The sequence below is a fragment of the Octodon degus genome, unplaced genomic scaffold (assembly GCF_000260255.1).
Source record: "Octodon degus isolate 3935 unplaced genomic scaffold, OctDeg1.0 scaffold00125, whole genome shotgun sequence".
In the NCBI taxonomy this organism is placed as follows: domain Eukaryota; kingdom Metazoa; phylum Chordata; class Mammalia; order Rodentia; family Octodontidae; genus Octodon; species Octodon degus.
In genome coordinates this window covers 3970313-3995007 of record NW_004524701.1, presented here as the reverse complement: position 1 = coordinate 3995007, position 24695 = coordinate 3970313, and the positions used below count along the sequence as shown (strand labels likewise).

The following is a 24695-nucleotide window of genomic DNA, read 5'->3' as shown; positions in this document are numbered from 1 at the left end:
ATGAAAATTGTTACTTTAAGTAAATAAGTCATAAAGCTTCATTCTTGGAGGGGTTGTTGTACATTCAGGCTGCACTCTAGGAGATTTTCATAAGCACAGCCTTTTCTGAAATTAAGTAGAGAAAGCCTCAGCTCCAATCAGCTACTACTATTAGAAAAGGTGTGGTGGGTGACATGAATTGGTTCACAAGGAATGCTAAGTCCCACTTGCGGGCCCACCCAGTCACGGCTCTGGCCTCTGTGTTGCACGGGCTGGAATGTGTTTATCCTCTGAAGCACACGGTGAGGATTTGTAGACATGTTCTGTACTGCACAGAGCTGACCTCCTCTGCGTGCTTTGCTGCAAGCGTTAGCCTGAGTCTGTGAACATAAGGTACAAACATAAACACATCGCTGCTCATACTGTATGTTAGAATCACACAATTGAATCATTTTATTCTAGCATACTTTTGCCAGTTCGTTTGAAATATGGAATATGCTGAGTTTTTAAAACTAAATATTCATTAATGACTTTCATTTTTGAAAACTGAAATATGTGTTTGAGTGCATGTAATACATTAAATTATTAATGGTGCTAAAATGTGAAAATGGTACCTTATTTGATAAAGCATTTATATCTGCAAGTGATTTCTGAATTATAGTCATTTAGCGAATTATAATAATTTTTATATTTTAAATAGTTAATGCCTACTGTATAAAATAGTTTATTTTATCCCAAGAATGATTGTTCATATTTTGTATGAATTAATATTTTGCCCACATAACAATACTGTAGCTAGCACTCTATAGAAGGTATCCCTACTTCATTTTCTTTTTTTAATGTATTTGGTTGTTACAGGGTCTCGCTATGCAGCTTGGACTATAGTGATCCTCTTGTTTTCAGCCTCCCCAGAGCTGGGATTACAGGCATGTGCCACTATGCCCAGACTATGGCCAGCTCAGCCTGCTCTGGGAACGGGGCTGGCACAGCATATGGTGCCGGGGCTTGAGTCACAGTCCCTGCCCTTGCCTAAGCTTGCTTAAGGAGGCACTTTAGTCTGCTGAACTATCTGACTAGTCCCCTACTTCATTTTCTTTACAGACAAAGAGAATTTAGGAACAGCTTATGAATTGTCTAAGGTCACAAAGTGAGACACAGATCAGGAACCAGCACTTTGGCTTCAGAGTTGAGCCTACCTTCGCAACTACAGGGGAAACATGAACCCCTTCCCTCATGTGCCCATACCGTAATACTGCTCCATTTCATGGACGTTTTCCCTCTTTCCCAGGGGGGTGAGCACTTCAAGCTGAAGAGGAGGACTAGTCCTCTAGGAGGACTACTAGAAAAAGCCTCAGCTCCCATCAGCTACTACTATTAGAAAAGGTATGGTAGGTGACATCAATTTGTTCACAAGGAATGCTAAGTCATACTTGCGGGCCCACCCAGTCATGGCTAAAAAGAGAAGGCAAGGCAAAAGGGAAGAGATATTGATGTCATCCATTCACTATGTATAGTTCAGTGTGATAGATGCTGCTGAGTCCAAAGTGTCTGAGATTTGGATTCAAATCACAGAACAAGACAAATCAAGAGAGGGAAATTATCACACTCACAGAGCTATCAATAGAAAGTGATGCAAAATCATAGGACCATCAAAGGGGGACAGAGCTCTTGCAGCTGTGGCACTGAAACAAAGTTTTAACATGAGCTAGCATTTGAGGTGAGTTTTGAAGAGTGGTTGGTCTACTTAGGAGAAAAGAAATTTCAGGTAAAGTACTGATCATGAGCAAAAGTGAAAAGACATAACATTTTCAGTTTTTCAGGTAATTGTGACCAACAGAGAGCTCATGTCTTGGAAGAAGGGACATGGTCCAAGCCAGGGACAGGGAGGCAAAGGTAAGGTTTCAGTACAAGTCCCTATATCCCAACACCCCTTGTAAATAACATATTTCACTTATTCTTGGAAAATATTAGCTTCCTCAGATTGTATTCAGATTATTTAGCTAAACTCCTGTAATCATAAAATATACTCAATAGATAGTCCTAATCTATAGTCACTGTAATTTTTAGTACTTGGTTGGATGGTCAATAAAGTAGCACATAAACTTTTACATGTACATGGTCCCCTTAGGTTTTTAAAAAACAACATGTCAGCAGACAAAGCAAAGTAAATCAACAGTGAAGTTCTGGATTTAACCTCACCAGTGATAAAAATACAAGGTGAAATTTGCCTTTGAAAATAATAACGATCAAGAAATTTTCAGGTCTCTGAGAAGAAACAAAACTGGAAAACTACAAAATGTAGCATTGATTAGATTAAAATGCACATAAATTTATTGTACTATTTAATTATTTATTTGGCAACCACTATTAGGGTCTTCTAAGACTTAGAGAACAGGCTAAGTGAGGCTGATAATTCAAACATAAATACCATGCAGCACAATCAAGCCTGAAAAACTCCCAGTCCACAGTAGGAGCAGGCAAACCAGAAAGCAAACAATGACACAGTCTTCATTACTGACTTGCAAACTTTTCCCTAATCTTGGTGTCTGGTTGCTCCCTCAGTCCCAGCCGGTCTTGGCCGGTGGGGCCGCATGCTGTGCCATGTCCATGGTCATCTGAACCATGGCTTCTTAGCTATACAATTTCAGCTCTTTCTTTTTGACTTCTGCTTCACACCATTTTGTTTAAAGTTGCTTTAGAAAAGCCTCACTTGTATTGCTTTACTTTTTTCTTTTCCTGTATATTTTGGTTGTACCTCAAACATTTACTTTTCCTCCCATCTCCTTTCTTTTGATTGTAATATGTTTATCTACCACAAATTAAAAAGCAACCATTCAATACAATGCTATGCCTAACACTTTTTTTCCAAAGCAATATTTTTAATGTATTTCATACAGGGTCTGCAGGGGCTCACTATACAGATCGGACTCATAGTGATCCTCTTGTTTTCAGCCTGGCAAGCACAGGGAGGCTAGTCTCATTCCCAGTCTCAGTGCCCCCCAGGGGCAGGGCTGGCATGGCACACTGGCACTTGAACCCCTGGCCCCTGTGTCTGCCTAGGCAGGTGCTTTAGTCTGCTGAGCTATCTGGCCTGCTCTTCTAATACTTTTGATAAGGAAACAAAAGCTTCATATTTCCAGCTGAAATTAGGTAAGAAAGAAAAGAACAGCTTCATTGTTGAGAGTTGATGGAAATGCCATGTAATGAACTTGGGAATCTCCACAAAATCATACATTTTCTTTGTATTTGTACCATGAGCATAAATATCAAAGGTTTAGTCTTTCGTTTGATAATCATAAATTGTGTTTTGCCTGGATTATATGTACTATAATAACATTGGTTTCTATATAATGACACTCGATTAACAAGATTGTGTGGGCTGTATACCACACCACAATTTACGACATATTTCTATGAGATCAAGCAGTTTACACTTCTTATAGTGAACTTAACAATAAATTTTGGAAACAATTAAAAGTAAAATACTTCCAACATATGTAATCAACAAGCTACATACTATAAAAGTTTGTTATAAATTAAATGTTGTGCTTAAATATCTTTATTGGTTACCTTCTGTGCCAGGCAGTGTTAAGAACTATGAAAAAGAAATAACATGGTTTATACATTGCCAGGCCATTACAATATTGCTTGAACAAACTATTTCAAATCCCAGGGAAACAAGCAGTTCTAAGAAATTGATGTGTCCCTCTCACCCTTTAAATCTTATTTTTTAATTCTTTAATGCTGTAATTAAGTTGAAGACAGTTTATTCTTGCAAGTAGCTCCTCAGGGTTACCTGGCGTAATTTAAATTATATCATGAATATTTAATAGCCCAAGAGTTTTATCCTGTCTTCTAGAAGTAGTAACCAACACCTCCATCACACATCTTGTATCTATCTTCACTCATTTTCTGCTTAAACTACTCACATTTAGACTCTCACGGCTTCCAATAATTATCTTGATCATCCACGTAGACTCCTAAATGGATGTCGTATGATTTTCCTGCCCACATCAATCCATTTTGCACTTTGCTGGAACATTGTTACCACATCATCTCATGGCCCAGATACCTTTCCAATGCCAAATAGCTTTTCAGTGCACGTAGCATGCAGGACAGACCACAACACAAACCACAAAGTATCACAGAAAAACCATGGCACATGGCCACAGCTAAGTCCACTTAAGTTCAGACTCAAGTACAAGCAAATTATTTAACTGCTCCGGCATCAACTTCCTCATGCATAAAGCAAAGACACTAATGATTACATTTCCTAGCTAGAATTAGTGTGTATTAATTGAGTATGTATGTATCAATAAATACCATACACATATGACAAGGTATTTAGCTAATGAATCTTCAAAATGCTCAAATTTTTAACTACAATTAGTAGTAGTATTAAGTGTCATGTTTCTGGAGTCCACATAAATTCATTCTTTTCCATCCGTGCCCACTCATCCTTTCCTTTCCTTTGCTCCATGTTTTCTTCAGACCGGAAATCCTCCTCTGAAGCTCAGTGAGAACAAAGTATGCCTGTCCTTCAAGTGTGATTTAAGACTAACAACTCTTCAGCTGGACTTCCAAGTACTCTTTCCTCCAACCTCCCCCAGAAATGTACCTCTATCTCTCTCACTGCACTTCTCAGAGCCCTCTTCTATAGTCTGTCTTACTTCACAGTAATTGATGTGCTCTCCAGTGGAGATTATCATCTGATGTGTGCCGCACTCAGTCTTAGCATGTTTCCTCACACCAAGCATATCAGACAATACCTGCAACAATGCTTCATTAAAATTATCAACCCAGAATTCCGGAACTAGACATAAGAAGCATTCTTCTTGCTCATGTGTCTCTCTGGGTTTGATACAATTTGAATAAATGGGACTTTTCTTAGGTTCTGGTATCGAGAAAGCAGACATCAGGATTCAGGCTTTATGTCTTTTTGGATACATCTCTCCTGTACCTTGACTTCCTGGGTAATGTGAAATCTCATGACCAGTGGCAGGGCACCTTGGCTCACTGGAGCAACGGCCTGCATTTACCTGCAAAAGCAAGAGTCACAGCTAAGCAAACATCTGGGAGACGAGACAAGTGCAGCTGCCAAAGATTCAGTGGAGGAAACCACAGAGGCAAAGGGCAAAGGGCAAAGGGCAAATGGTGTGGCTGGGTAATGGAGTAGAGAAGTAGCAATAATGCAATTTATAATACTATGATCATTTTAGAAGTCCTTCTGCAGGACAGGCTTTTCTTGTACTTTAAAAGCGAAAAAATGGTTATGACAATGAGGAATCATTGAATCAGATGTTAGGGCAGTAAAGTGGTAGATTTTACATTTTAGGCTATCCTGGGGTTGGAGAAAAGTGTGGATTAGAACGAGATGAAAGAGGACTGGAGAGATGGTCGTGTAGAATAAGCGCTTGCCTGACAAGCACAAGGACCTGAGTTCAATCCCTGGTTCTGCAGTGGGGAAAAAAAACAGAATGAGATAGAAGACCAACTACAAAGAAAGTAACTACAGGATAACTTGGAAATTACAGATATAATATGTGGCTGTGGACTGGTGATAGTTCAGTGTCCTACGACCTTAAGTAGTTGAAGTGGATGGGTATAAAACTGAACAGCTGTTGTAGGAAAAGGAGAGGGAGACATGGAGAACTGTTCCAAAGTTTACACTGTTACAGAAAACAGGCCAAACACGGGAAGAAAAGGCACTGAAGAGGTTTAGGGGCAGTTTATTACACTGGTGGGCTTCTGACTAGGATCTCTCCTAAAGAACCAGAGCCTAACAGAAGGCGATTCAAAGGGAAAGTGAGTGGGGAGGTACAGAGGCAGATTTGGTGCTCATGACTGGTGAGTTGCGTAACGTTGTAGGTGCGCAGGGAGTTTGAACATCTCAAATTATATTGTAAGGCTATGGGTTATACAAAGCATGGGTTATACAAATGAAGAAACATCCTGCTACATTTTAAGTTACATTGCAAGGCCATCCTTTATACAAGGCAGTAGAGATGGGTTACACACAGGAAGAAATGCTCTGTAATGGAGCCTGCTGGACATGTCCTCTTGGTCTTGGTGGGCACCCTGGGCAGTTTCCTTTTTTTTATTAATTAATTAATTTATTTAGTTTTTGCCATAATTTTATTGATAAACAAATAGGAATAAGACAGTTTCAAATCTAATCGGTAGGACAGTTTCAATAATTAAAACACTGCATACATTCTTCTTAGTGGTTAATTGCTGTACAAGATGTGGACCTGACATCCCATTTACAAACACCATTAGAACAAATCATTCTATTCATTAAAAGAATGTAACTATATATCTAGCCCAACCTCTTTGAATACACAGATACAAAATGGACATTCATCTGTATACCTTTTTTTTTTTTGTTAAGTTCCGTTATTTGAATATTATAGGTGTGTAAACTCAGCAAAACATTCCAAAAGAGTCCAGCAGCCAGCCCACAATAGTATTGGGTCTTCCACTTCACTGGCAATGTCACAAATTGATGACCTGAGTCCCCCACAGCTCAATATAACAGCATGGCTTTACTTCTTATATTTCATTTTTATACTTTTCTTCTGGATGGTTAAGACCAAGGTAAAGCAGGACCTATGCAACAAGAGTTGTAGCTTTTGGGTCTGATAAGGTCTGTGAAATCCCCTCAGGATTTATCTTGAGATCCTGTACCTCAGATTGTAGAACCTTTGTCAGTGTCAGCCATGTGGATGAGTCACGGCCATGGCTTGGCCAATGAGCTCTCTGTGAAAGCCATTTTAAACTTTAACTTCCTCTTCAATTTCAGGGGGGTATCATTCATATAAAAAGTCACACTCTATGATACTACTCCTCAGGTGATTATGTAAATTAAGTGCATTGGTCAGTGTAGAACATATCTCTTCATAAGAGGACCTTAACAGAGTCCTACTACAAAGCATTTCATGTATATTTTGTCTTTGCACCAACTCTGCCTGTTCATGCTGTTACCAGTTCTCATAAGACATATTAAAGAGCAAAGAAGTCACAAGGATTGCTGAGCAAATGCCTTAGATAAATGGTGACTTCCTGCCATTTATGTAAGTACCTTATTTCTTTAATCTGTACATTGAAAAAAATAACTGCCATCCAATTTAGCAGACAAATTTAAAATAAAATGAGGTATTCAAAAAGCTTTGGGGAGCAGTAATAATAACATCCCCCAAGTATCCTACAAATTACATATTCAACTTTCATCAGATTTTGTTGCTTTTTCTTTATACTAGGCACAGCCTGAGGCACAAATGCAGAAGTCATACTGTCTTTTATTTATCTTCCCTTACTTTTGTTTGTTCCTTCCTTCCTCGCACCCTTCCTTTCTTCTTTCCTTCCTCCTTTTCTAGCCTTTCCACCCACTCTTCCTAATTTTCTGCTTCTTTTTTCATAAATATTATCTCTACAATCTAACCATAAGCTCTATGAAACTACCCCAATGGCATTTCCCAAAAGTTCGATAAATCCAGTTCTATGGACATAATAATTGTAAGCTATTTCTTGGCTTATTAGAAAATTCACCTGACCCCCTTCATTCAATGAGAGAGCTACTGTCAGCCTACATATAGTATATTTCTATTAAATATTCCACATTATGTTCCTCATGCTATTCTAGGCCTCCCTGCTTGCTTTCCAGCCCATTGGTGTCCATGCAGGCAAGGCAGTCAGTACTAACAGCACCTTCATTATTCTCCACTCCTGACAGGAGGAAAGTACCCACTTGTCTAACCACAATGAAAATGGCAACTGCTTTGACTGCAGGTATCAAGAAGAGATGCCTGGGAGGTGCCTACACCACTGCTCTCACAGACCTTCTCTTCCTTCTTGCATGGAAAGTGGACAGGATGCCCATAGGTGGGAAAGAATCAGCAACTGAGAATCCCTCTCATTACTGAAAATGGAGCAAGCATGGGAAAAGTAGAACTGAGCTATCAGAGTGGCTCTCAATTGCTGACTGCAAGATTCCTTATCCTTAGATCTAAAAATACTCATTACAGAAAGAGTATTATCAACTCAGTTGCTTTATCAGACTTTTAGATGTTCTGCTTCCCAGACTTCTTTGCCTGACCTGTTCTCATGCCCTTATACTGCCACATTTTGTTCAGAATTCTTTGCTTCATTCTTCTTTTTTTATGTATCTAGGAAAGGGTCTACAGGTCTATAGGATCTCATTGTGTAGATTGGACTCCTAGTGATTCTCCTGTTTTCAGCCTCCCAAGCAGTAGGATTATAGGCACACACCACCACTCCCAGTCTTCCTTAATTTCTTCAGTATTGTCAGATGCTGACCTCTTGCCACACAGAAAGGATTCTAGAATGGAACCTCAATTTAATGGGGCCAAAGTGAAAGTTTTCTAACTGAAGAAAATCAGACTCAATTCTACCATCCAGTTAATGGAAGAAGCAGTCTAGAAGGGGCGGCTCCCCTTCGGCGATCCCCTTCTTAACAAGTGCTATTTGTTACAGTGACATATTGTAGTGCCAAACTAAGTCTAGGGAACTGGGTCCTACACAGCACAAAGCAGAGTGGTCTCACCTGCTCAAGCCTCATTCTCTCGTGAGCTACTCTTTTGTATCAGTCTTCCTCCTCACTGTATTGATTTCTACTGAGGACCCCCTTCTCTCTGCTCTCAATCCAAGTTTCCATTTGCCAAAATTTAGTACATGACCCAGCCAGGCCAGTCCATATATTTCAACCAATCAGCCATAGTGGCTGCCTGTCACTGGGATATGACAAATGACACTCTGGGACTGTTGGAGCTCACTGAGAATGACAGAGCTCTTAGCTGTGCCAAAATCAATAGTGGTATGGAGAATGTCCACATTGGAATCTCAGCATTGGAATCCCAAGACTATGAATGAAACCAAAAGCCAGGAAAGCATCATCAAGGTTCTTCTGATGGAGGCAAGGATCAAGTCTGGCATGTGGTAGTTAGGGTCTTAGTTTAGAACATGATCTTTGAAATCAGCCTGACGTGAGGAAATACTAAGCTGACTATGACCTTGGGTGTCCCCATTATTGTGGGAGTGGGGTCATTACTGTAGGAGAAGTTTTCTTCCAAAAGGAGCATAGGTCAGTCTTCTTTGTCCTTCTAAACCTGTATGTGCCCTCTACCCATGGATAACACAGCAAGAATGTAGCCACATGTTGCCAGCCCCTTAATCTGGGACTTCCTGCCCTCCAGAAGAGCTAGGAAATAGTTTGGTTCTTTATAAATTACTCAGTCTAAGGTAATAACACTACAAATGGACCAAGAAAACAGTGGCACTTTTATTTGATCCTAACTGAAGGATTAAATGTAATAGCATATATAAAAAGCTTAGACCACAACCTGACACATATTGATTGATCAATAAATGTTAGGTACTTTTAACACATACGTTTTATCTATGGGCTTGGAGTTATATGTAGTAATTTTCTTTTTTAATGTATTTAGTAGAGTCTACAGGGTCTCACTACACAGATTGGACTCATAGTGATGCTTCCTCTTTTTCAGCTTCCCAAGCGCTGGGATTACAGGTGCGTGCTACCATTCCCAGTCTCAGTCGCTCTCTCAGCATACTCTGGGGGTGGGGCTGGCAATGCATTTCAGGGATTGAACCCCAGTTCCTGAGCCTGCCTACGAAGGTGCTGTAGTCCACTGAGCTATCTGGCCAGCCCTCTTTTTTTTCTTAACTTGGTTTGAGTTTGTCTTCTTTCACTTGTAGCCAGAGTCTTGTCTAATATAATACAATGCAGAAAACCCAGGGTGTGTAGGTTTAGCACAGGCCTAATCTCCTTCTTTGTGTCTAAGTAGACAGGACGGGTTGAACCAACTGAACACGAACCATCTGGGGCTTCTAACTTGAGGTCTATCAGTGATTTTATCTGTGGCCTCTGGGGTCTCCACCTCCTGGTTACGAAAGTAAGTTTTCTTCCTTGGCATCATATTTGTTCATGCAAGTCCTCCTTCTGCTATGTTACCTGTTAATACTATGCAGAGTTACTTTTAAAGTCCACAAAAATACAAAATGTAAAAAATTAAACTTAAAGATGGAGACAGAAATGAATAAAATATTTCTGTATTAAAATATACATTCAGTTCCTTTTTATTTAAGGCTTAAGCTGGAAACTTTTTAATAACAGTTTAGAGTAAATACTATTATTATCAAGCAGCCTACATGCTAAATAGCATACTTTTTGTGGTGTAGATTTCTGGAGGGATATGCAGGGGATTTGCATGCTTAATTCCCATTAGCACCTGTCACTGGGATTTATCATCCCAGAGTTAATTCTCCACTGTCTGCAGCCAAGAAAAAGGAAACCCTTGTATATGGATTTAAACGAAGGCTTTCATTTTTCAAAATGAAATGAATTTCACATCAGTTTCTTAAACACCTGAAATACTGCAACCTTAAAAATTCATATTTGGGTATATTTTTGGTGAAAATTTGTCCAAGTTTGCCCTTATTCTGTATCCAGAAGAGCCCACCCATAATTTGAAAATGTACTGGTGCGAGACAGTAGTGATCCAGCACTTGGATCAGTTTTAGAATCCATTGGCCCTTAGCACTGCTTAATACTGATAAATGTTTACTGACCATCTATAATGGGCTGAGCTGTGTTCTAGATTTTGGTACAGAGTGTTGAACATGCTGAAAACAACTACTCCCCTTGAGAAGCATGCATTCTACTGTAGAATATTTATGCCTACATACACACATATGTAGACATGCAACACAGGCACTACATGGAAAAAATCTAAGCAGCTGCATGCAGTGGTGGGTGATGGCTTCTTTCTATTCACTAGGCAGTGATATTTGAGCCCAGATTTGAGTGCTTTTCATAGGCGTTTTCATGAAGAAAAAGAAGACAGTAAACAAACAAAAAAGGCAGAATGCAGACTCTCAGCAAGCTCCATCTGCAGCCTGGAGAGCCAGGCAGTCTCCTGGGGGTGCAGCTGGCCTTCGGTGTGGGGCTCTCTCCGTCCTTGCTCCTGAGCATCTAGTTCCCGCCACAGATCCTTTCTCAAGCCATTCTCCTGCCATCTTTAGGCTGAATTTCAGTACTGAACTACTTTTCCCTTTCTTTTCTCTTAATCATCCTTTCAAGGAATTAGGTCTGTGCCATATTTGCTTTTGAGCACCTCAATACCCCAAACCAGAGGAAAAGATCATTTCAACCTTCTTTAACTGTCTTAGACTTCCAGGATTCTGCCTAGGGAGTACGTTTGGTGACCAAACAACGGCCACTAATTGAATATCAGCTCTCTACATCAGGTTTTTTATTAGAGCTGGGGACAAAATGAGGAACAAGACAAAAGATGTGCTTTAAGAGTGCTAAGTTCTAATTAAGAAAGGCAGGTTACGACATTGTAACATTACAAGTGAATAAATTGATACATTTCAATACCGTTAGTATAGTAGGTATGTATGGGAATTTCTTTTATACTACTTAAGCTGCTGCCCTTGGAAAACTGGTTCAAAAATATAAAATATCATATTTTCTTCTGGTGATGTAATACCCAAAATAACTGACAGGATATCCTGTCCATGTGTTGCTACATTTAAAAGCATGAATTAAATGAAATTAAAACTCCCAACACGCACTAGCCACACTGCAACTGCTCACTAGCCGTATGTGTCTAACAACTAAGATTTCTGACAGCAGAGATATGAACATGTTCCTTTCTGTTGCATAAAGTTCTGTTGAACAATACTAGTCCAGACCGCATGAGGCTGGCGGAACTCTTCCATGCACGGTAAGAACAGCAGTTACAATAATTGCATGTGTCAGGCATTTTACATACACGTAACTCACTGTATCTTCGCAGAACCCTATGAGATAGTCAGTGCTGCTAGACCCATTTTACAGTTTAGGGAGCAGACAGCAGATCTGTTGCATCTCACTCGGGTAGCAAAGCAGTAAGAACTGGCCCTGCGATCTAGTACCAAAGTCGACCCCCTTACCAAAGTATCACGGTATCTCCATAGGAGAAACTGAAGAGAATCAAAGCACTCTTAGCGTGGCGCACGGAGCGTCCGCAGCAGTAGGAGCAGCAGTAGGCAGGGGCTCCTTTTGCGGATGTCTTAGGCATCTCTCGCTTTTCAGGTCTACAGACTCTTCCATGGCAGTTCTGAGAGCTCAGAGATTCGGATGGTGCTTGGGGAGGAGGGATTCTGAAGTGTTCCGAACTGAAAAAGCATCAAGTCATTTCACAGATGAAGAAACTGAACCACGAGAAGTTTACCTGCCATACCCAGGGACCAGGCAAAATGAGGCCATTCGGTTCCCTGCGTGTGTCTCTACACACGACCCGGCTGGCTCCCACATTCTAACATGTCCCTGCTAGAATTGTTAGGAGTTTAATTTGTACTAATTTTGGGAAGGAATTCTCTTCTCCCCAGAATGTTGGCTCCGCCACTGTATTTGCATTTTCATCCACTCTATCCTCGCCTCTAGCTTTGCCTTTTTCACTCCCTCATTCTTCGTCAGCTTTACCCTCACCACAGGAATTCTCAACCTAACTACCCAGCCTAGTCTTTCCAACCCAAGGCAGCTTTAGTCCTCACACACGCTGTCGCTTTTAAGAATCGGAAAACGGCGGCGTAAGCTCCAGCTTCACTGGCGAGCGTTCCCAAGTTTCGCTCCGCGTTTCTCTGCGGGAGTTTCTTCTCCCGACCTTGCCTGGCCGCCTTCCCCGGCCTCGCCGGCCTCCGCAGCAGCGCTCCGCACCGAGCTGTGCTTTCCTCACCAACGCCAGATTAGCGGGTCCTGAGCCCACGACAGCCTCTGCGGTGCAGAGGACGAGAACGCGGCGCCGCGATAGCCTCACGCCTCCCCCAATCTCCGGGCAAGTTCGCGCCCGCTCCGGAACCCAGAGCGCAAGCCCCGCAGGCGCTGCGCAGCGGCGGGCCGGGCGCCGGGAGGAGAGGCTGGCGGGCTGCAGGCCGGGCGCCCCCTTGCCGCCGCCGGTCCCAGCATCCCGCGTCGCGGTCACAGCCCGCGAGCCCCCGCAGCGTCCCCCTCCCGCGCCGGGCGCGCGTCCCCTTCCTCCCGCGCGCACCTAGGGCGGGGCGCCCCGCCTGGCCACGCCACCCCGCCCGCGGACCCTGCGCCTCCGCCCAGCCGCGCAGGCTGGCCTGCGCCTCCGCGTCTCCCCGAGTGGGGGCAGAGCGGCGCGCGGCGGCGGGCGGCAGGCGCGGGAGCGAGGGACCTTCAAACTCCTCCTCGGCGGCTCCTCCCCGCCCGCCTGCCCTGCCGCGGAGAAAGTGGAGCGTGGCGCTCGCGCAGCGCTGTTCTCGGACGCTCCGCGGCGCAGGTCCGGCGGGCTCTCTCCGCTCGCGTCTCCCCTGCGGTCCCGCGCACCTCGGTCGAGGATGAGGAAAGGGCTGCGGGCGACAGCGGCCCGCTGCGGACTAGGACTGGGCTACGCGCTGCAGACGCTCGTGTTACCTGCCCTGGCCCTGCTCGGCGCCAGCGGCACCGGCTCCGCTGCCCAAGGTAGGGTCCGCCGCCGCCCTGCTCTCGCTCCTGCCTCCTCCTTCCTCCGCGTGGCGCTCCTCGAGGGCCACTTTAAATGCTACTTGGCCAACTAGTCAGAGAGCCGAGACCGTGCTGATCCTTAATGTGTCCCCCGAGCTGGGCCAGGGTGGATGGGGACGCGCGGGTGTGGACGCGCATCCGTCCCGGTGGCTCCCGGCGTGCGGGGCCCGGGTAGTCTACACTTTCCCTCCGCACGCGCACGGTGTTGCATGCGGTGCCCCGGGAGGCTCGGAGGGACTCGTGCGGTGAGCTGTCGTGCGCTCCGCTCTCGCGCCGTGCGGAGTCTGGGTGGCCAGCTCCCCTGAGCGCGGCACGGGCCGCGCGTCCTCGGCCACCGGGGAGGAGCCGCTGACACCAGTGCCCCGGACGCTCCTGATAGGGCGGCCGTCTGACCCGTGTCCCAGTTGCGGACCCCAAGGATGCCCGCCTCTGTGCCCTCTTTCCCGCAGGGCGACAAGGAACTTAAAAAGCCCAAGCTCTTTAGAACGGCCAGTAGTTCGAAACCAAGCCTACAACTCCCCAGCGTAGCCATCCAGTGGCAAATAACTCTTGCCATTTTGATTTAATGCATGTGAGCTTTAAAATAAGTGTCCAGGGCCCTGGGCAGAGCCCGGTTGGGAAGAGCGCAGCCGGAGTTGGAGGTGGGTAGGGCAGAGAGGCCGGAGAATGAAGGACTCTTTTTCTCACCCAGAGTTTGTAGTTGCAGCGACAGTCCCTAGCCTTCCAAGCAACAGACTGGAAGGGGATGCAAGGTTACCCCCTCGAAGTGTTTTATAACCTGGCTGGGCTCCCAACCTGGCCAGACCTAGCGCGCACCTGGCTCTTCCCGGTTCTTGGGTGATCGCTGGCTCGCGGATGCAGAGCAGCTTTTCTAGGGTAGTAGTGGTGGGAATGTTGGGCAGATGCTAATGCAGCATAGAAAGCAATAAGGGGATCTCCCCTGCGCGGGCGCGCGCGCGCGCACACACACACACACACACACACACACACACACACACACAGACACACACCTCCTTACACTTTCCGAATTTGAAGGGCTGGGGCGGAGGCGAAAGCCCCAACTCCCTGGTGATGCTGGGGGCCGCGTGGAGCTGGAGGGAGCTGAGAGGAAGGCTGGTGTGGTCGGGGTGGGAGGTAAGTGATTAGCAAGGCTTTGTCAATTAGCGATAGCTACTTCTGGAGTAAATTTTCCTGTTGCCCTGCTAAGTGGCTAGGCTCATAAATCCTTCTTTCCTTTCTGCCAGATGCCTCCCGTCCGTGAGGCTGTGCTTTGGTTTTCTTAGGAACACCTCTAGAGATATCTGTCCATTTTACAAAGGAATCTCCATTGGGAACCGTAGAATCTTGAGGATTTCTTGAGATTGGAAAGCCATGGAGGCTCGGGGCTGCAGCGGCAGAGCACTTGGGAACTTAGGGGCACAACCTGATGAACCCCGGAATCACTAGATGACTCCTTGTGGAACTGGCTTGCTGGTACTGAGTACACAAAGGACGATGCCCAGGATGGGGTGGCACTGGCTGCCGTGGAAACAGTTTGGGAGACCGGGCAGTTAAAGTCCCCAAAGGTACTAAAAGGAGATCCCCCCTCCCATGAGAGCTTACAACAGCCAAATTAAAGACTGGATAGAAAAAAGATCAATCTAGATAATCAAACAGGAGATTGTAAATGGATTAAAAGGAAAAGAGATTAAAAGAAAAGACACTCGGAAAAGAGAAACTATGTATTTGCCTCTTGCACTTTTTCTTCTTGTAGAAAGAGCAAGTCAAAGATTGGGTTTGAGGTAGAAAAAGAAACTGTTCTGTTGGTTGTGTGCATTTCAGTGGGGTGCTTCTCCATTTATTCAGTTCATTTGGTGCCACATGAATGATTTTTTTTGTTTAAGTCGTGTGTTCTTTGCAATGCACTACTGCACCATTTTTATCTTTGTTTTCTTCCATGTTGCAGGACACCATCTCTCTCTGTGGTGTCTGTTAGGTATCAGAGGAAATATGCAGCTTCTAACTCCCCTCTCAGCTACTGTTATCATGGCTGTTATCCGTTCCCAGGCCTGCCTACTGCTGAACCACTTAACACTTTCCTCTCAGAACCACACAGGGCACAGTGGTCTGAGTGGCCCATCTCCTTCCAGTCTCTGCTTCCCAGTGTATCAGTGTCCTGCCCATCCCATCAAGGAATGATGTCCATGTCCCAAAGAGTTAAAAAGCAAAGACCAGAGCATATATTCTATCGTTATGAGTAGAAACATATATGCAGTTAAAACAAATGTTCTTTACATTTTAATATGCATGAGGTTTTCAAATCTGTTGTTGGGCTCTTGGAAAAATTAGAAGCTTTTGGAAATATTTATCTCCGAAATAGGAAAGGAAGTGTCCATTTGTTTAAGACAGAACAGCAAAAAGGGTATTGAGTGAAGTGGCATGTGACTGTAGTTTAAAGACAGACAGAGGTCTTTCAAAATAGAGCCTTGGGAAATTCTCTACCCTTTAGGCAACAACTTGTTTCTTTCTGGCTATGCTCTAATTGTTTCATTCAGGACTGCTGGGAACTCCTAGCTCCAGGGAATTTGTGGTGCTTCTGACTTCCAAGAGTGATAGATTTTGCTAGTAAAGACAGTAGGGGTGTGTGTGCGTGCACTTGCACACTCTTGCTTGTGTGTGTGCGCACTAGTGTATGTTTCATCAGTGCTCCTGAGTTAGTGAAATAATATTTGTCTGTGCTACACAGCATTGAAGTTCTGCTCATCTAGCTCCAACTAGTGTTACGAGTGTTAACACATCCACATGCAGCACAGAAATTTCCAGGACTGTAATTAGATTGGGGACATTCTCTACTAGTAAGTAAATGTATAGTATTTTAAAACAACAACAACAACATACTTCTTTCTGTGAAACAATACAGAGTACTTTCACAGCTTTATATTGGTGTGGTGCAAGTTGACATTAGGTACTGAGGACAACTGAATTTCCTTACAACTTCAACACATATTTTGCCTTTTTAGGAATAAATTCATGAACCCATTTGGAAATTTGCAAATAAAAAGTTGGTCAGTTTTTTTAATTTATTTACAAATATGTGTTATAGCTTAGAAAATGCTTAAAGTCTAAAAAAAAAACCTGTACAAGCCATTGGGAAAAAAAAGAGGAATCATTAAATTACAACAGATATTTATTGATCTCTTAGCCTCTTTGGATTTTTGGGGTTCAGAGGTACACAAGACAGGGTTCTGGAGGTATTTTCCATTGTACTTTGAGAAGTGGTTATAATCAGAATTCACAGTAATGTTTTAAACAAGCTCCCTAAGGATGGGAAGGAAACATGAATTCTGCTAGGCAAACCCTCTTAGCTTACATGAATTTATTTAAATGTAACAGCTCTCTAACGTGAGCTAGGTTCTCTGTTTAGTGCAACAGCCCGAGCATCCTCTAGTAGGCCTTAACTGCATTCAGCACTTTCCAGATTTAGGTCATGGCTTTGCTGGAGCAGCAGAGGGAGTCTCTCAGAGGCACTAACATTGCACTGCACCCACTTCCGGAAGAGCTGGAGGAAAGAGAGGGGGTGGAGACCAGCCCTGGCTCTTGCCTTCCAATTTCAGCCTACACTTTTTTGGTTTGACTTTTGTATTTGTTGCAGTTAAAAAGAAAACACACTGGTTCACATTTTCCTACAAATTGCAAACTCACCAGATCGTTTGGCTAAGTGTGGTATTATTGGTAAATGGCACGGTATGTAGTTTATTAAGGTCATAGAATTGAATGAGTCAGCTCCAGCTGTGGCAAAGACAGACCTACAAGTAAGCACACAGTATGTAATTCACTTTGTGAAATATAGCAATAAGCAGATCTATAGTACTTTCTGGATTTAAATATTCAAGATAGTAATCACGGTCATATCAAAGTTCTGATGTGAGTGGTGGTTGGGGTTCCAGAATTTCTACAGAAAGGAATTTGAGGGCTATGATTTGGCTAGGGACTGGTTGAAACTAAGTTTGCATTTCAACAGTATATGCTGAGGTTTAGTATATAATTTGCCTTGCTTTAGAGAGGTACAAGCAGAGGCCTGGTGGCAGCAGAGGCCTATTCTATCAGGTAGCACAGTGGCTACCATTGCCTCCTAATTTTGTTTCCAGTACCTCCCTTCGGTGAGGCCATGCAGAAGATAGTTAGCCTCTTTTGCCAGTTTCCTGGCATGTAAAGTGAAAATGATGCATACTTGGAGGGTCATAATAGGATTGAATATGTTAACTACATGTAAACCAACTATAGAGCAGTATTTTACTTCCAGGATATAAATATTGTTTCTTGTTATAAACTCTATAAAACACTGATAAGTTTGAGATATTAAAAAAAAGAAAACAAAAAACCAAGTCAGTACTTTTAACTCAAACTGAGGATAACTGTAGGTGCTGTTTCCCCAAAACCAGCAATGGAGTTAGCTGTCCAGAGGTTCCAAAATCCTGCATAGAACAAGTTCTGCCTCAGCCTAAGAAGGGCTCGCCTCCTCTCTGAGCCTCTTCTCTCCTTTTCTAGTCTCTCTGGGAAAGGGAACCTGATACGGTACTAAACAGGCTATTGTCAAGTCAGTGTTAGTTCAGTCTTGACAACAATCCATATTCTTGATTTTCTATATTTACAAGTAACATTGAAGATAATTTTTATGAATTTAAAAAGGTTTCTAACAAAAAACCATGTCTCAAGTGTTTCTGGTAAGAGTTTGAGGAAAATGGGCCCTTTAAGGGGTTGTCAGCGAGGTAAGAATATAATTGAACACATGTTAAAATGGCATAAAAAATACAGAAAATGTAGGTTGATGTGAAAGCGAAGCAAATTCGCCAGGGCTTCCATTTATTCAAATTATATCCTCAAAAGAAAATTTGGGAATCATAATTTAGAATAGCCTAGGTAATCTAGGTAATATATAATAATATAAATAGTATATCTTGAAGTGTTCAACACTTAATCACTGATTTAGCAAAAATAATAATTGTCATTTCTTTGCCTGTTGTTTTCTAGCAAACTTTCAAGATATGACTAAAGATTTGCAGGATCTTTGCAATATTTAAGACACATCTTTCCCCTATAAAATCGTCATTTTGCTTCTAATTATTGATAACCTGTTTCTGGACTTACCCTGAAATCTCTCCTGTCTGCTCTCTTTCCTCCTCTCCTTCCTCTCCCTCTTCCAGATACCTTGCATCTAGGTGTGGACTCTTCTTTGATCTTGTTTCTCCTGAGTTAGATTTGCTACCATTTTGTATTTGTGGAGAAGGGCAACCTGACTCTGAGACCTTCCATACTGTTGTAGAAGCATTTAAGATATTTTTTGTCCGACAGAACTCAATGATATATTTTATGCTATAGTAAAATTGTCTTTAGCAATTTAAAAATACTATGTCCCTTTTTTGTAGTTCTTAAAAGAAAACTAGCAATTAGATCATTTATATTTTCTATAGTAAATATTTGTTATCTCAATTTGACAAAGTTTTTAAAAAAGCATTTTATAGTAGTACTTTTATGAGCTAATAAGATTCACAATAGTAAAGTATGTTTTATCCTATCTGTTTGAAGCTGCCAGAGAATTTCTGCCTTTTTGTAAAAACAATACATGTTGCAAATATTTGGACTTTTTATAGACAAAATATTAGAAAATGTTAAACTACAATTTGTGAATTTTTAAAAACAGTTTTGGGTTGAAGTTGTAATGTGGTTTCTTGTGCTTAGCGAGTTCTTTCCCACAAAGTTACTCTGTAGGATCATATAATCATATTTTGAGATGCACAGAAAAATGTGTGCGATTTCAAAGTACTGGCAACATGCGTAGACTTCTGCCCAGACTTCATGGGGCTAAAGTTACAGTGACCCAGATTGAACTAAAGTTATGATTAGAAAGCGAGCTATCGCTTTGAAAACAGCAAATATGCAGATGTTTGGCTTTACCTCATTATGTCCTTTATTGGCAGTAAACAGAGATTTAAAAGTGCCTTGTGTTGCACAAGTGAAGCATAGTGGCTGAAATCTCCACTGTTTGGGGAATGCTCAGTCTTAATGAAATAGCAAACCCAAGGCATTGCCACCCCCAGGGCAGAGAGTGCAGCGTGAGGGAGGCCAGGCCAGCTTCCTTGTGTTGACATCCCTGTTGGCTCCTCCAACGCAGGGCTCTGCGTAGTCACCTTCACAGGTGATACTGATTGACCACATTTACCCCGGAGTTACCAGTTCTTATTTATTTTAAAATGTTGTGAGGATAGGAGGTTTTGCCTCCATTAATCATTCTGTCCTGTGCATCCTGTGGCTAGTTTCATTTCTCAGCAATTATGAGAGTTATAAAAATGCCTCATGTAGATGAACACGAGTTCTCTGTCCTTCCAGCTGAGGGTGTTACACAACAGAAAGCCCCTCAGCGCATCTAACAAGCTTACTGATGAATGCTGACATTTCTTATTTTTAGTCAATGTCCTAATTGATTATTTAATCACAGGTTGCCTGAACTCAACTATGATTTATTGTTCTCTTTTTTATTAAGAAGAAAAATCTTATATATGAGTATTCCTGTCCAATAAAAATAGATTGATCATTATATATTAAAATATGTCTGCAGTCCAGTTATAGAGGCCAATAGTTCATAACTAGAAATTTAAAGGGCTTGTTTTTGCAATTCTCAAAACTAATTGTGTAACAATGTAAAATATAGAATGTATTAATGTATTAATATACAATGTATTAATATAGAAGTATGACATTTGTATATAAAAGTACTCATTTCAGTTAATATTTTACATTTGCTTAAGACAGTGAAAGTTTAATGCGGTATATTAGAATATGTAGCATAACAATATCCACTTACAATTGCAGGCAAAGAAAAATTGTGTTGGGTTAAATAAAAGGGAGCAGTTTTGAATGATTCTATTCTCTATGAATTTGAAAGTTTTTAAAAAATTTCACTTAAATGCAGTAGCCTTTGGGAATTTCAGGATCCTGAAACGTCCTTTTATTAGATCAAGGAGAACTCTGTAACAGATGGCATTCTCTAACTTTTATAGAAACTAAAAATAATAGTGAAAATAGCACTATGGTTTTATTAAATATGATTTTTCAGAGACCTGTGTCATAGCTGATCAAAACCAAAACAAACTCAAATCACAACCACAAAAAATTTTATGATTGGAAAGAGAACATCAATTATGGTAATTTCATTTTGAGTTATGTCTATGTGATATATATTGATACTGGATTTAGCTTTCGGTAAAAGGAAAATGATATATTATGTGTTCATTTAATAAAATGTTTGCCACATATACACATTGTAGCCACCCAGTGGAAATGCCCAAGTTTAGCAAGCAGCAATCTTGAAAACGTAAATAAAACAGTAATTATATTGCCTGTCATTTTCTTTAGCAACTTTTCTTCTTCATTTTCAATCTCTGTAAGATGACAAAAGACTATAAACTTAAAAATGTTGTATGGATGAAATTTAATAATTAGAGGAAACTCAGGCTTTTCCCTTTCCACCTATCACAACCGTCATCCACAGAGGCTGCAGGGAGGTGGAAAACAGAAGCTCATTTCAGTAACTACTCTTAGAAGCCAAGGAAAAACAAGTGTGCTGAGAGGACTCATTATCTGTGCTGTCCAGAATACAGATCTATTCAGCAGGTCCTCTGACTTGAAACTTAGCTTCACAGAGTCACCATTTGCAGCTATGCCATTTAACAGAGCGCAAGAGCTTGGAAGGTGTGTACGTCAGAAGGTTTGCTCCTTCAGGGCTTGATGGTGCTTGAGAGACTAAAATTAAATCACTGATAGCCTTCAGTGGCCCTCAAGATGTGTCTTGCCCCTTCTGAGTGACTGGCATTTGTAACAGTACCAACGCTGTTCCTTAAAACTCATCTGCTCGTAAAGTTGAATGGCATTCTTAGAGTTGTAAGACATATCTTGGGCACAGTTGTTCCAAAAAGGATTTAAATGACGTTTATCTTTAATAGTATTATAGTATATTGAAAATTTTTTTTCATCCTATGCTTACATATCAATGGAATCATGTTTGCTTATTTTTCTTTATGCTAATACACATAGTCGTGTATAGAATTCAAAGGATCACACTGAAGAAAAGTTAGATTAACGCATTGTGATGCAAACAGCAGAACGGCCAGGAAAAATACTAACGTAAGTGTGCTTCCCTGGTGGCAAGGGCATGGGGAATCGTTGCGCTGGATTTATTAGAAATGCTAACCAGGTGAAAGACATACATGTCTTACAGTGCAAACTGCCTAACTGAACTCTTCAAATAGGAAACAGGTAGCTGGTAGTAACCACAGCGGTCCTCCTCTAGCAGGTCCTGCACTCACTAGTGGTTGAGTATCCATAAACTACCTCTTTGAACAATTCTCGGTATCTGCGCATCCCCTTTTTGGCCTCTTTGGTACCACACCAACAAAAAGCAAGAAAAGAAAAGAGATGCTCATCTGTTTGTTCTATTTTTTGAAGTAGGAAATCATTTATTTGCTATGCTGTCCAGCCATGGGTCAAACTTGTGTCCTCCTGTATCAGTGTCCCATGGTGCCAGATTACAGCGTGCATGCCACCATGCCTACTTACATTCTTTCTTTCTTTCTTTTTTTTTTTTGGAAGCAGGGATTGAACCCAGGCTCTTGCACTTGCCAGGCAATTGCTTAGTCTACCGAGCCATCTCCCAGGCCCCTCAGTTTCTTATATTCTTGAATTAAATAACTATGAGATTATACGCTAGAGTGGTATTTTCAGGCCAATTCTTGATGGAATGAAGACTTACAAGGACTAAACAGTTCCCTATGAACATACGAGCACATATTTGCTTGCGTTAAGGGGGGTGCACCAGTGGTCACCTGCATACGTGTAGTTTTGTTTCAGTAATGAGGTTCATTTTCTAGCAGACTTGGCAATATTCTTCAAAACAAATAGAACCTATCAAAGAAATGAAAACAAATCTTTTATAAAACAAATTCATGAAGGTAATTGTAGGCTAGGAAAGCAGAGTTAATTGCTGATTTCTGAATGAAAAATTATATCTTACTTTTCTGCAAAAAGTTGTCTTGCTCTTGGCAAATTGCTAAGTCGTCTCCCTGGTGAATAGTAGTGATGCCTCCACCTCATTAGTGCGGAGGATTATCTGATAGAAACACGTTTTATCCTGCCAGCCAAGTGATCCCCTCTTTACTGATTTCCTTTGAATAGCTAGAGGAGAACTTCGTTTATCTTCCTGGACTCCTACAATGTACTGCAGTTTGTCAACCACCTGAGAATGGACTCCATGCACACAGGACTGAGATCCAGAATGCATTTCTATAAGCGTCCTTCTGGGGGCGCTGTGAGCACCCTGCGTAAGGTTGCCCTGACTGGGCTGAGGAAGGTGAGGCCAGCTGGGCTGTGATACCTAGACGAGAATTCAGTGATGGTTTCTGTTACATTTTTAATAAAATAGAATGTTTTACTTCCTTGGGCCTCTTTAGATAGCTTGCTTGTGGCTTTCTTTGCAGGACTATCCATTGTGTCCCTTAAAACTTTCATTTACATAGATAACAGAAGTTATTAGGAAGAAGCAAAGGTTATTCCTAGTAAAAGAATATGCAGAATTTCATTGAAGATATGACTATAATATGCTTCTTTGCTGTGGTCAATATTACAGAAATGTGAATGTGTGATATGTACAAAATGGGCACACCACTAGCCTGTTTTGAAGTAGGATTTTTAAAGTAGACAAAATCTAGGATTCAGAAATTATTTTAGATGTTCTCTGTCTTACAAACATATTGATGACATAGTGTTTCCATAGCACACTATGTAGAACACTGTCAAGAACAGTGGAGTGAATAATAATTCCTCACAAAGTTGTGTGATTACCAGTCTAAATGTTAATGAGGGGGCTTGCCTGTGTAATGTGGGCTTGCAAGGTTAAAAGGAGGGTCTGAAAGATAACAGTAGACTCCAGTCCTGGAGTTTGTTTTGCATTCAGTGACAGTCACTAAATTAGGGAAAGGAATGTTCAAACAACACACTTGAGGAAAAGTGATTTTTATAGAAAGGAGCCATTTCTGCTAATAGCCAGTAACTGCACGTAACCCCGCTGACATTAAAAGTCCATTAGCTAAGCCCAGTTTAAGCAGCAGCTGATGCAGTGTCAGCTAAATGGACACTGGGATTTTTTTTCATATAATGTAGTAATAGCAGGGCTGTAATTTTTTTCTAAAACTATGTCTGTTAAGTAAAACAAATGTCATCTGATAGGAGTGGAGCTGCTAATAAACAGGCAGAGGTTTGTGATGAAACAAAAGTAACAGTCTATGTAACAGATGAGGGGTGGCAGTGCTGCCTTCTGGAGGGGGCTGTTGAGGGGCATGTGTGCAGGAGTGCTGCTGGCACTGGCTTCTCCCCTGCAAGCACGCATTGCACGGTGCTTGAGGTTTGCATTCCGGGAGATTGGTTCTTAGCTGCAGAGTTTAGTTTTGCCATCTATTTTGAAATTTAGTTACTATTGCATGTGTAGATAAAGGAGTGAGTTGGAGCAGCAGGGTTGAAAATGAAAACAGGTGTGAGCCAGTAGTGCTCTGCTAGCACGGTGACTGCATGGTGGTGGCTCTGCGGGCAGCGTGACGTACGAGTTGGGTCTCGAGTGAAATCAGAGGCTGGCGTCCGTACTGTGCCCTGCAAAGAAGAGTTTCTTAAAACTTATTGTTTTGTCTTTGTAATGTATTGTGGTCAATGTCTTAATCACCCAAAAGACAAGAAATTTTACTGCAAATTATACAAGATTCCAAGAATCTTTGACGAGTCATCTCGAAGTGCCCTCTGGGCCAGTGCTCTGTGACTGGGACTGCATGGCCAGGACAGGCAGGGTGCCCAGGTGAGCGGTGTGCAGGCTGGGTAGGGCACAGCAATTAATAGCGGCCCTCTGTGTTCACACCACTGTGAAGCATCTGTAGGGCTCTCTGCGGCCTCCCCTCTCATTGCCAGTCCATGAGGGCGCACAGGGAAAGCATCCAAGCATGATAAGAAAAGAATCCACATAGCATTGCATTTCTTGAAAAAGGAGGAAAAGGTGCTCTCTGTGAAAGCCTGAGAGAGTGTCTTCTCCCCATGTGACTCTCCTTAGGCACACTCTATGTCATCGATCACTTTCCTCTTTGGCCCCATA

General features: G+C 42.1%; 1 protein-coding gene across 2 annotated transcripts in view; it reads left to right on the top strand.

The window, feature by feature from the left end:
- The first annotated feature begins 13237 nt into the window (after positions 1–13237).
- Unc5c (unc-5 netrin receptor C) overlaps positions 13238–24695 on the top strand; it is a 365338-nt gene continuing 353880 nt past the window's right edge. For both annotated transcript variants that reach the window (XM_004640635.2, XM_004640634.2), the window contains exon 1: positions 13238–13489. In XM_004640635.2, the coding sequence (XP_004640692.1) occupies positions 13366–13489 (124 nt within the window). In that variant the 5' untranslated portion in view covers positions 13238–13365. The remainder of the gene's footprint in view (positions 13490–24695) is intronic.